The sequence below is a fragment of the Camelina sativa genome, chromosome 1 (assembly GCF_000633955.1).
Source record: "Camelina sativa cultivar DH55 chromosome 1, Cs, whole genome shotgun sequence".
In the NCBI taxonomy this organism is placed as follows: Eukaryota; Viridiplantae; Streptophyta; class Magnoliopsida; order Brassicales; family Brassicaceae; genus Camelina; species Camelina sativa.
This window is the reverse complement of record NC_025685.1, coordinates 1268750-1281040: the sequence shown is the minus strand read 5'-3', so window position 1 is coordinate 1281040 and position 12291 is coordinate 1268750. Positions and strand designations below refer to the sequence as shown.

Sequence of the window (12291 nt, the reverse complement as noted above, 5' to 3'; positions counted from 1 at the left end):
TTTATATATAGGTTGATGAAGAAGTAGACGAATTAATATGTCGAATCAAGCTACATGAAGGAGACACAGAGTTCTGGAAACGTCGGTTTCTTGGAGAAGGCTTCATTGAAACTTCAGTTGAATCCAAGGAAACAGCTGAAACAATAGCTACAGGTGAGTCGGAGAACACAAGTAAAGATGTTGCAAAAGAAGCTGATGATGATGAGGATGATGATGATGAGGAGGAAGGGGATGAGGATGATGATGAAAATGAAGAGGAAGAAGTGGTAGTTGCAGAAACTGAGAATCGAGCAGAAGGAGAGGATTTAGTTAAGAATAAGGCAGCTGAAGCTAAGAAGCATCTTCAAATGATTGGAGTCCAACTCTTGAAAGAATCTGATGAAGCAAACAGAACAAAGAAACGCGGGAAGAGGGCATCTCGTATGACACTTGAGGTGTGTTTATGTATATGTTTATGAATTGATTAGTCACATGTTCATGAATAGGATATTTTAAGCGTGTTTGTCAATGCTAACTACATTCATCAGGATGATGCGGATGAGGATTGGTTCCCTGAGGACCCATTTGAAGCATTCAAAGAAATGAGGGAAAGGAAAGTATTTGACGTGTCTGACATGTATACAATAGCAGATGTTTGGGGTTGGACATGGGAGAAGGATTTTAAGAACAAAACTCCAAGGAAATGGTCACAAGAGTGGGAAGTCGAGTTGGCAATTGTACTCATGACAAAGGCAAGAGTCCCTTCAAACCTCTAAATCATTATCATATAACTTTTTATGATCAATGCCAATAATATAACAATAATAAACGTATGAGTTTGTGTAGGTGATTGAATTGGGTGGAATTCCAACTATTGGCGATTGTGCGGTGATATTACGAGCTGCTTTAAGAGCTCCCATGCCTTCAGCCTTTTTGAAGATCTTGCAGACGACACACAGTCTTGGTTACGCTTTTGGCAGGTAACTCAGTTACAACCACTCTTTTGGGTTTAGTCATTTAGAGAGGCTAGCCTAAGGCGTTCAATATGACTAAACTTGACTATAAACAATGACATCTGAATACCGGGTCTATTATTGCAGCCCGTTGTACGATGAGATCATCACGTTGTGTTTGGACCTTGGAGAACTTGATGCAGCCATTGCCATAGTTGCAGATATGGAAACCACAGGGATCGCTGTCCCTGATCAAACCATTGACAAGGTCATATCTGCTAGACAATCCAATGAGAATCCCCGGTCTGAGCCTGAAGAACCACCATCAATAGTAAGCTCTTAGTTTATCATATCTTCTTCTGCTGCTTTCTGTGAAGCTCCCTATAACATACATAAATCAGAAGACGCAGCTGAATCTGTATTAGTTATCAAAGTTTTGTTCATTATCTGCAAAGAAAGGGAGAAAACCAAATAGAGAGTTTAATTTGAAGTACAAGTGTAATTCCCAGAGTAGAACAGTCTTTACCAGTGTTGAACCAGGTCCCTCCAGTCTGATGCTTAATTCTTTTACTAGTGTTGAATTTCTCTATATAAGAAACACAAATAGCTAGAAGCAGCTGAATACAAGAAAGCTTAATTTTACTAGAACTGTACAAACTGAGTATTTAGACCGAATCTGAACCACAATTATATTATTTTAATCGAAATCAAGACAATGAGATCTCTGTGTAGAGTAACTATAAAGACTCTTTTACGACTCCATAAGGATAAAGAGCCAGAAGGAAGCTGTTTGATCATCATGATTCTCAACATAGCTTTGGTGCTTATAGAGGAAAAAAAAGTATTACGACAAAGAGCAAACAGATTTTTCATTGCATAAGACAGGAAGAAACAAATTAATTAATGATAGTAATCTTATTCAATGAGAAGAAAAAGAGAGTAAACGAAAGACCTAAGCTAGGTTTTGAAAGACGCGTTTTCTCGATTTATAAGTTTCCTGCTTGGTTCGCTTTATAAAGGCGGCAAGTCTCAAATGTTTTGGTCATATCGACGCTTTTCTAGGATGGTTTTTCGTTTCCTTTTGCCTCCAATATGTTGTTTGATTTGCACTGAACTTGGAACATAAGGGCAAAAATGTTGACTAAATGTTCTTTCGGCGAGCTCTAGGAGATCCAATTTTTTAAAGTTCCCATCCTCTGCAATGATGTTAACTCTGTGGCCAAGACTGTGATCAAAACCCATGGAGACTTTCTTGTCCTCGTCGATGAAGAAATTAATATAAGAAATTAATAATTGAATAGTTGAATCTTCTAGGAAATATAATATGACAAAATTCTATAAAAATTCAAAGTTCTTTTTAGAAAAATAAAATTGTCAAAGTAGCATTTTTCTATGGTTTTTTTTTTTAATATATCTGAATAGTTTGACTCTTGGTATTTGACCCTGAATAGTTTGGATCCATAAAAGAGTAGAGTAATCTTTGTTCAAAGAGAAGAAGAGAAAATGCAACTATATCCCTCGTCCTTTTCCTTCCATCATCCTCTTGCTTGATTCGCTTTTTGCAAATGCGTCAAGTCTCAAACATATTTTGATCATATCTGACGCTTAATTTTCTAAAAGCTTTCTTGTTTCCTTTGGCCTCTTGCAGGTTGCTTGATTTGCACTGAACTTGGAACATAAGCGCATACATGTGGCCGACAGTTGCTACAGTCAGGTTCTCCGACATCTAATTCTCTAAAGTATCCACCAGCATCTCCAACGATGTCAAGTGTGTGGCGGTTCCAATGTCTTTTTTTATTTACACACATGACGACTTTCTTCTCCTCGTCGATGAAGAAACTGCCTTTTATACTCAGAACGTGAGGTTCCGTATCCACTGCCAAGAACTTGCTCCATGACACATTTTGGGGCTCAATCGTAGTTGTAATCCATATGTCATTCTCATAAGGATTTACGTCTTTGTGTGAAAGTAAAGCCGCAAGCTTCTCTTCTCTAACAGAAGATAAAGTCACATAGTCAGCGAACCCGGCACTAAACGGCAGATGTAGAAGCGGACCAAATCTCTCACTTGTATAATCAAAACAGATTATGTGATCGTTGATTCCATGGTTTCTTTCCACTCTTGAGTACCTTTCTGAATCACAAAAGTAAGTGTATCCCTCAAGGGAAACGCCACGGTTATGAAACAATATACGCCAATGCGGAGCCCTAACATCAAGATCCGTCCATAAATCAGAGTCAAAATCATAGATTTCATACCGTAAAAGGTGTTTATAGGCATAATCTATAAACCTCAACAATTTGTAGCTATGACAAGATTCCTTATTCTCGTATCCGAGAGCGTAACTGAAACTGTCGTATTCATCTAAGCGGTTGCGGTAAGTACATCTAGGTTCGATCCACCTTGTTTGCCCCAAATACGGATTCCAAACCACAAAACTAGTACCGTATTTGGAGATGCATAACACTAAACCTTCGTAGTGAAATACTTGAGATATTGCGACTTGATCTGAATCGTTTAAGCAAGTGAGTTTACCTATTTGCTCTGTAGATGGATCAATGTCAAATCCTTTAAAGACGACACGAATTAGAATGAGATTGCAATCCATCAACATGATCATTCGAGTCTCCCCTTCACTTGTTGCTGCTGCTTCTTTACCAATCTGCAACTTCGTAAAGCTCGAACTTTGGGATAAAGTGTTCAACGTTCTGCAAGTTAATCTCACAGCTCTCATAGACTTCATGGGAAGTCTAGAAACAATATCCGCTACCAAATCCATTGGAAGACTTAAGATCGTCATCTTCTTCTTCTTCATTCTTAACTATTAAAAATTCAAAACCCTTTTTCTTGAAGCAGAGGCTATGTGTATAATAAGATACTTGAAGACTAAACAAAACCCTAAATAGATTTAGGCCAATCGTGGGCTTCAAGAATTTATGTGGGATTTATTTACTGCATGATATCACATAAGAAGACCAATTTCATTTTATATTATACTAAAATTACTAATATTTTTGTTGGCCGATGTAGTATATGCATTATACTGTACTTATTTAAGGAAGATTTGCATTGAGAGAGTAAATATTTTGGGAGAGGTAATTTAGTTTGTGTTTTATTTCCTCTCAAATATTCACTATTAAGGTAATTAATCAATCAGAATAACGTGTTTTTATTGTTGGCACATTTAATGCGTTTTGATTCGGGATGTATATTTGGAAAAACACAGATTTGTTTTGATGGGATTGTAGATTACAACCTTTGAGAAGTAAACACTGTTGCGTCTTAGACACGTGTTTACTAAAAGACAAAAGGATTTGGTTTTGTGCCCATATTTTTGTTGACTCTTTGACCTGAACCGTAGATCAACGGCGTTGAAATATACACGTGTCAAACATTGAAGTCCAATTATATGTGTGCAATCTTGATTGGTTGGAAAAAAGGAAATAGAAAAAAAAAGCAAAATATAAGAGACAAAAAGCTAAAGAGGAAGAAGAAAGCTAAAACAAGCTTTTATTTTTTTTTTTTTCGGGGAAAAGGAATTTTGATTTAGGGTTTTTGCCCTTTTCTCATCATCTTCTTCTTCTCATCGTTTTGTTTTTTTGATTCTCCGGCCAAGTCCCGGAGACTTGTGATCTGTGGTGGAATTGGTGTTTAATTTAATCAAGACGCGATGATCTCGTCTAAGAACGGAGCTGCGATGATCTCTCGACCTGTGTTTCTTTCGGATCGAGTTGATGAACTCTTCTCTAGAAAGCTTGATTTATCTGCTTCTTCTTCCTCTTCTTCGAGTCTTCTCCAGCAGTTTAATAAGACTCATGAAGGTTCTGATTTGTCTCCCAACTTTAATTTTTGTTTGTTTGTGTGTGTGTGTGTGTATTTGCTTTGTTTATTCGCAGCTGAATTGATTCTGATCCTTGTGTGGTAGCTTCCATCTTTCTTTTTTTTACTATGAACATTAGGTTTTGCGATCTAATTTTCCAATTCTAGGTATGTGAATATTCAAAAGATCTTAGATTTGGTGAAACCAAACTTGCTACTAACTGCAATTTGTGATTTTCTTCTTTGACTTTTGGGTATTCTACTTTTGGCCGTGCAAAGTGTTTTAGCTTTGGTTATTTTGGTTTATTCTCGTTTTGGGATAAAAAAAAAAAACAAAAAAAAGCTTATTACTTTTTTGTTTAGTTATTATCTGAGCTTTTGTATCTGGTAACTGTAACTGTATTCGTACAGGTGATGATGACGTACGCCTGGGTCTTGCTCATCAGCTTTACAAAGCAGGCGATTTCAAACAAGCTTTAGAGCACAGCAACATGGTTTACCAGAGAAACCCATTACGTACTGATAATCTTCTTCTTATTGGTGCTATCTATTACCAGGTACTGTTTTTTCTCCTTATCACATTAGTCATCATTATTACTCTTTGTTTTCAATGAATTAGTTTGTTTACTCGTGTATTATATATATGTCCTGCAGCTCCAAGAGTATGATATGTGCATAGCTAGAAACGAAGAAGCTCTTCGTATTCAACCTCAGTTTGCTGAGTGTTATGGAAACATGGCAAACGCATGGAAGGTGAATGGCTTGGACTTTGGTTGATCATTTTTGGTTATTGCCAGTATATAACTTCTTATATCTGTGTTCTGACTTTTCCAGGAAAAAAGGGACACTGATCGAGCAATCCGCTACTACTTAATTGCAATTGAGGTTGTGCTATATGCAGTGCTTCTCGGTTTCTTCTGTTCACTTCTCAACCTATAATGCTTTTGTTACTTTTTCTTCATTTTCCTCTTGCTAATACTTTCTTTTTGATCTAATTCTCAGCTGAGGCCTAACTTTGCTGATGCTTGGTCGAACTTGGCAAGTGCATACATGCGTAAGGGAAGACTCAGCGAGGCAACACAATGCTGTCAGCAGGCCCTCTCCTTGAACCCACTTCTGGTAATATGATTTATGAGCCTTCTATTTAAGTTTTCACCGTTTCCTGTCTCGCTACTTCTGGGATATTCACTGTCTAGCTTCTTTGGTTCGTCTTCTCACCTGGTAATTTAAAATTTTCTCAGGTTGACGCACATAGTAATCTGGGGAATCTGATGAAGGCTCAAGGATTGATTCATGAAGTAAGTCTTGTGGATTGAACTATTTTAAGTTATTCTGTTCCTGTATTCCAGCACTAAAAAAATATTATCTGCAATTGTCTTGTGATTTAGTTATGGATTGGATGTGGCCTCAATGTTACAATTGATTGATTAGAAGTTTTTCATTGCAGAAGAATTTGTAACTAAATCAAAATAAATTATATCTAAATGGACGGTGACGTGATGCTCTAGTAATACAGCATCACATCTGTAGTCTATTTACGGGTTTATCAACTGCAAGTACTAATAGATGCATTCATTTTTCTGTGTTGTACTGTGTCATAATCCACAATCAATACAGACATCAAGTTGTTACTGAAAGGCAAGCAGGGATGATCGTCAGTCTTATAGTCAGTATCTTCTGCCAGAGTCCAAATAGTTAGAATGTAATATTTTGTGCAGGCATACAGTTGTTACCTTGAAGCTGTTCGCATACAACCAACATTTGCTATCGCATGGTCGAATCTTGCTGGTCTTTTCATGGAGTCAGGTGATCTCAATAGAGCCCTTCAATACTACAAGGTATGTTTCATTCTGTCCTAGAAAAATCCTATCGACATAGTGTAATCTGTGCGTTTTTTCCCCAGTTTATATTCTGTATGCTTTAACTATGTTGGCTGATTTTCTTAATTTACCAGGAAGCTGTGAAGTTGAAACCTGCATTCCCTGATGCATATTTAAATCTAGGAAACGTGTATAAGGTATGTTTACGTTTAATGTATTAAGATATGTTCAGGTTGAGTATCTGGACAATTTTAAAAACAAAATTTTATTTTTCTTTGTTTTTAAGGCTCTCGGAAGACCTACAGAAGCAATCATGTGTTACCAGCATGCCTTACAGATGCGGCCAAATTGTGCAATGGCATTTGGTGAGTGTTATTTGATCAACTAAATGCTTAGCTGAAATAAAATATACTTGCTCAAGTAAATGCGTGATGTCTTATTCATTATTGACCTATAACTATTAAAATGCAGGCAATATAGCCAGTATATACTATGAGCAAGGTCAACTAGATTTAGCAATTCGACACTACAAGCAGGCTATCTCCCGAGATCCCCTATTTTTAGAGGCTTACAACAACTTGGTTAGCATTAATCCTAAACATTATGTTGTGTTTTTATCTGAACTATATTTCTTGTATTCTAACATGATCTTTTTTGTATTTGCAACTTGAAGGGTAATGCATTGAAGGATATTGGGCGAGTTGATGAAGCTATCCGATGTTATAATGTATGTGTGGTTTCCATCTGTGACTTACTAGTGAATTTGCATATTACTCACAAACCTGTGGTTATACTGCAGCAATGTCTGGCTTTGCAACCAAATCATCCACAAGCGATGGCCAACCTTGGAAATATTTATATGGAGTGGTACGTGCTCCTTTCTTTCTTCTTGCTGGATAGAAAATATTATAAATTACCATAAACTCCATTTCACAACGTTGAACAGGAATATGATGGGTCCTGCTTCCTCATTATTCAAGGCCACTCTGGCTGTAACTACAGGGCTATCTGCTCCGTTCAATAACCTTGCAATAATTTACAAGCAACAGGTGGTTATGTGCTCCATTATCAATGTTTAATCATTTTTGTAGTCTTGTCATGTTTGACGAATTTAGCTTGTTTTGCTCCTTTACTGCAGGGAAATTACTCGGATGCTATATCCTGCTATAATGAGGTTCTTCGTATTGACCCATTGGCAGCTGATGCTCTGGTTAATAGAGGGAATACTTACAAAGAGATCGGGAGAGTAACCGAAGCAATTCAGGATTACATGCATGCTATTAATTTCCGGCCTACAATGGCTGAAGCTCATGCGAACCTGGCCTCAGCTTACAAGGATAGGTAACCATTGTCTGTATCTTGTATTTATTATGTATTTCAGGCACATGTTCAAATACCGTTTACTTAAACAATATAGCAAAAATATCTTTGCCCTGAAGGAAAATATCTTACTCAAGAAGAATTTTGTGTATTTCACCGTTCTTGAATAGCTTATGGTGTCATATTTCTTAAAATTATTGACAACTTTCCTACTTCACTAGAAGCCTTTGTACCACTACGTACAGTTTTTAAGGTGGTTACGTGTTAGGCTCTTGTTTTCTGGGATTTAGAACATTCAAGATGTGGCAGTATTACAATGAGTTAATGACCACCTTTTCACTGCGGAGATAGTATGTTCAACCAGAAAAATATTTGTTTTTCTATTTATTTATTTGTTGGACCTTCTTGCATAAGCAGTGGGCATGTGGAAGCTGCCATTACGAGCTATAAGCAGGCCTTGCTACTACGACCAGACTTCCCAGAAGCAACGTGCAATCTTCTGCACACCTTGCAGGTATTTCTTTTTCGTAGTTTGATATCACACGTTTGATATGATAGCTTCTGTCTCTATTTCCTAGCTCTTGTTTACTTAACCTTCGTCTTCCATTAATGTTTTCTTTTTTCGTGCTGCTGTACCAGTGTGTATGCTGTTGGGAAGACCGCAGCAAAATGTTCGCTGAAGTTGAAAGCATTATTAGGAGGCAAATAAATGTAAGTACTTACGGCACACAATTTTTTTAATATTTTGTATGCTATTACAGATTAAGGTGATGACATATCCTATTGATCCTATCTTCAGATGTCGGTCCTTCCAAGTGTCCAGCCCTTCCATGCGATAGCATATCCTATTGATCCTATTCTTGCCCTTGAAATCAGGTTTGAGACTGGTTTTCAATGCTCCCGATAGTACATGTTTATTTTATATTTGTGTATAAGCGTAATCCTTAGAAATCCCCTGTATTTTCAGTCGTAAATATGCTGCACACTGTTCCATAATCGCTTCTCGTTTTGGACTACCTCCTTTTACGCATCCATCTGGGCTCCCTGTAAAACGTGAGGGAGGATTTAAGAGATTAAGGATTGGATATGTGAGCAGCGACTTTGGTAATCATCCATTGTCACACCTCATGGGATCAGTGTTTGGGATGCACAACAGAGAAAACGTGGAGGTTTGTACCCTGCATTTGGATATTTAATCCATTTCTTAGGTCTGCTCTGATTTTATGGCGAGAGTTAGGTTTTACAGCCCAGTGTTTTGTAGTGAGGCTATAGAATTCGTGCATGCTAGGTTTAGTTCTTCTGATGGGAGAATTTATGGAACCGATCAGATACTCTGTGTGGAATATAGGAATATAGTAATTGATGGTATATCATTCTATATCTGCCTATCCTGTTTTGGGATTTCAGCAAAGCAAATCACATTTTTTTCAGGTTTTCTGCTATGCATTGAGTGCAAATGATAATACTGAGTGGAGACAGCGTATCCAGTCAGAAGCTGAGCATTTCCTGGACGTTTCTGCTATGTCATCTGATGCTATCGCCAAAATTATAAATGAAGACAAAATCCAGATCCTCATTAATCTAAACGGTTACACCAAGGCATGCTCTAAACATTTCAGAAACGTTTTACCCTGTAAAGGTACCCAATACCATTCCTATGGAATTGTTTTTGGTAACATTTGCGTGGTTTAATCTATGCAGGGGGCTAGAAATGAAATTTTTGCCATGCAACCTGCACCGATCCAGGTTTCATATATGGGCTTCCCGGGTACTACTGGGGCAACCTATATTGACTATCTAGTGACTGATGAGGTTTGCAACTGAATTAGAGTTTTCCAGATTTATTCAGAACATGTTCTTTCCTTCCAACCTTCTTTTGTCTATGTTATAACTGGTTACTCTCTTTTACTTTTCAGTTTGTGTCTCCTCTGCAATATGCACATATTTACTCAGAGAAGCTGGTCCATCTTCCCCATTGCTACTTTGTCAATGATTACAAGCAGGTAAGCTCTGAGAAAAGTTATCTCTACTATTTTATTTGTACATTTTCATCAGTTCCGCAGTCATTTATTACAAAAACTCATTGTATAAATGCTACTGGCAGAAAAATCAGGATGTCTTGGATCCAAATTCTAAGCCCAAGCGATCAGATTATGGACTTCCCGAAGACAAATTCATATTTGCATGCTTCAATCAATTGTACAAAATGGATCCTGAGATCGTTAATACTTGGTAAATGTTTTCCCTAAGCTTTTTGAGGTTTGTTTTGAAATTCACGTATGTCACTTGACACCATCATGATAGCGTAAATCACACTGTGTAGCTCGTAGAGACGTAAACTTATACATTCGCAAACTGATTTGTTTTTCTTTTTGTTTTTAAGGTGCAACATTCTTAAACGAGTACCCAACAGTGCTCTTTGGCTTCTCCGTTTTCCAGCAGCTGGAGAGATGAGGTTTCGCACATGTATGTGTGGTTCCATCATTAGCCTAGCCTTTTTTTTCTTTCTTCCTGCGTCTTTTATAACCTTATTTTCTGACATGGTATCCAGATGCTGCTGCCCAAGGTGTACAGTCTGATCAAATTATCTTCACTGATGTTGCCATGAAGAGTGAACATATCAGGCGAAGTGTCCTTGCTGATGTAATCCTCGACACGTGAGTTCTTTTGCCTCTCAAGTCGTTTTCATCTGTACTTAAAAAATATATTTTTAAAAACAACACAAAACTATTTTTGCACAAGTTTACCTTCCCCTACCCTGTCCCGTCATTAGGCCTCTGTGCAACGGACACACAACAGGAACAGATGTGCTGTGGGCTGGTGTACCGATGATAACATTACCACTTGAGAAAATGGCAACTCGAGTGGCTGGATCACTCTGCCTTGCAACTGGTCTGGGCCATGAGATGATAGTTAACAAGTACGTCTTAGCACAAACCAACTTGTAACTATGTTCAGTGTCCTCTGTTTTCATGTATGTTGATGAGATATTCATAAACAATTGTGAAACAGCTTGGAGGAGTACGAAGAGAAGGCTGTCGCTTTGGCACTGAACAAACCAAAGCTTGAGGCACTGACTAAGGAACTGAAGGCTACCCGCTTAACCTGTCCTTTATTCGACACCATGCGCTGGGTTAGTCGGGGAAACACTTTCTGTCTCTATTTCGTCTCTCCTTTGGTTTGTTCCTCTTAACCAAAGAGTTCTCTTGGTTGCAGGTGAAGAATTTAGAGAGGTCATACTTCAAAATGTGGAACCTCCATTGCTCTGGACAGCAGCCACAACACTTTAAGGTGTTAGAAAACGACCTAGAATTCCCATATGACAGATGAACAATGAGGGAAAGAAAATTAAAAAAAACACAGGAGAAACCGGCATTGTAAATAAAAAAAACCCGAAGAGAATTAGTAGCAGAAAGATTGATAAAATTATCAGAGGTAGAGAAGATTATTATTATTTGAGCTGTGTACTATATATAAAACAAGCTGGCTGTGTTATCCTATGTTTTCCATTAGCGGAACATGTGGAATATCTCAATGTAACATTACATAGAACATATATATATATATATCCATCATTTGAACCATCGTTTAGGTCCGCAAATCTGACAACTTCTTAACCAAATATGTACACCCATCTTGTAAATCTGAATCTGGTGGTTGACCACATTACCAGTGTCATAGTGAAAGCCAGCATCGGTTTGCCAATCTTCGAAATTGAACGAAACCCCCCGCCCGGTTAACCAGAAAATCCAGCCGATTTATCATATCCATATATAAGAGAGCCCATGGTATTATTACCCTACATTAATGGGCCTTACAATTAGGCCCATAACCACATGGACCTATAAAAGCCTGATGCTTCTTTTATACATGCTGAATTAGGGTTTTTTGTTCCTTCTTCTCTCATATATACGATTTTGCCGCAGGGAAGCACACAATCACGAAACCCTAGCTATGGCGACCCAACCGGCGAAAGAGTCCGTTCAATGCTTCGGAAGGAAGAAGACGGCCGTTGCCGTCACCCACTGCAAACGTGGTACTGGTCTGATCAAGCTCAATGGTTCTCCGATCGAGCTTCATCAGCCAGAGATCCTCCGATTCAAGATCTTCGAGCCAATCCTTCTCCTCGGAAAACACCGTTTCGCCGGAGTTGACATGAGGATCCGTGTCAACGGTGGTGGTAACACATCCCAGGTGTACGCAATCCGTCAGAGCATTGCAAAGGCCCTCGTTGCTTACTACCAGAAGTATGTGGATGAGCAGTCGAAGAAGGAGATTAAGGATATCTTGGTGAGGTACGACAGGACTCTACTTGTTGCGGATCCGAGGAGGTGCGAGCCGAAGAAGTTTGGTGGTCGTGGTGCTCGTGCTCGTTTCCAGAAGAGTTACCGTTAAAAAA

General features: G+C 38.3%; 4 protein-coding genes across 6 annotated transcripts in view; 3 read left to right on the top strand and 1 right to left on the bottom strand.

Moving 5' to 3' along the window:
• Window positions 1–458, top strand: part of LOC104703294 (pentatricopeptide repeat-containing protein At5g65560-like) — a 5166-nt gene extending 4708 nt beyond the window's left edge. The window contains exons 10-11 of the mRNA XM_019230611.1: window positions 12–153; window positions 256–458. Of these exons, the coding sequence (XP_019086156.1) occupies window positions 12–153; window positions 256–458 (345 nt within the window). The remainder of the gene's footprint in view (window positions 1–11; window positions 154–255) is intronic.
• LOC104699567 (probable UDP-N-acetylglucosamine--peptide N-acetylglucosaminyltransferase SEC) lies at window positions 16–11476 on the top strand. Of its 2 annotated transcripts, XM_019244248.1 has the most exons (28): window positions 16–434; window positions 528–731; window positions 5164–5309; window positions 5407–5505; window positions 5587–5637; window positions 5755–5871; window positions 5994–6050; window positions 6471–6590; window positions 6707–6769; window positions 6859–6937; window positions 7044–7153; window positions 7246–7299; window positions 7372–7439; window positions 7519–7621; window positions 7711–7913; window positions 8310–8406; window positions 8532–8603; window positions 8692–8768; window positions 8860–9061; window positions 9324–9491; window positions 9594–9704; window positions 9809–9895; window positions 9997–10124; window positions 10276–10358; window positions 10444–10549; window positions 10666–10812; window positions 10905–11025; window positions 11109–11476. In XM_019244248.1, the coding sequence occupies exons 2-28, from the start codon at window positions 683–685 to the stop codon at window positions 11220–11222; spliced, it is 2832 nt and encodes a 943-aa protein (XP_019099793.1). In that variant the 5' UTR covers window positions 16–434; window positions 528–682; the 3' UTR covers window positions 11223–11476. The 2 variants fall into 2 exon arrangements, with proteins under 2 accessions (XP_019099793.1, XP_010413233.1); XM_010414931.1 differs by lacking the exons at window positions 16–434; window positions 528–731 and adding an exon at window positions 4462–4754.
• Window positions 2454–3857, bottom strand: LOC104699510 (F-box/kelch-repeat protein At4g33290-like). Its single transcript, XM_010414819.1, has one exon. It carries the CDS (start codon window positions 3746–3748, stop codon window positions 2546–2548), a length of 1203 nt encoding a protein of 400 aa, XP_010413121.1. The 5' UTR covers window positions 3749–3857; the 3' UTR covers window positions 2454–2545.
• Window positions 11770–12291, top strand: part of LOC104699359 (40S ribosomal protein S16-1-like) — a 1934-nt gene continuing 1412 nt past the window's right edge. The window contains exon 1 of one of the 2 annotated variants that reach the window (XM_019244255.1): window positions 11770–12291. In XM_019244255.1, coding sequence (XP_019099800.1) covers window positions 11847–12287 — 441 coding nt within the window. In that variant the 5' untranslated portion in view covers window positions 11770–11846 and the 3' untranslated portion in view covers window positions 12288–12291. The other variant, XM_010414758.2, reaches the window with a different exon arrangement.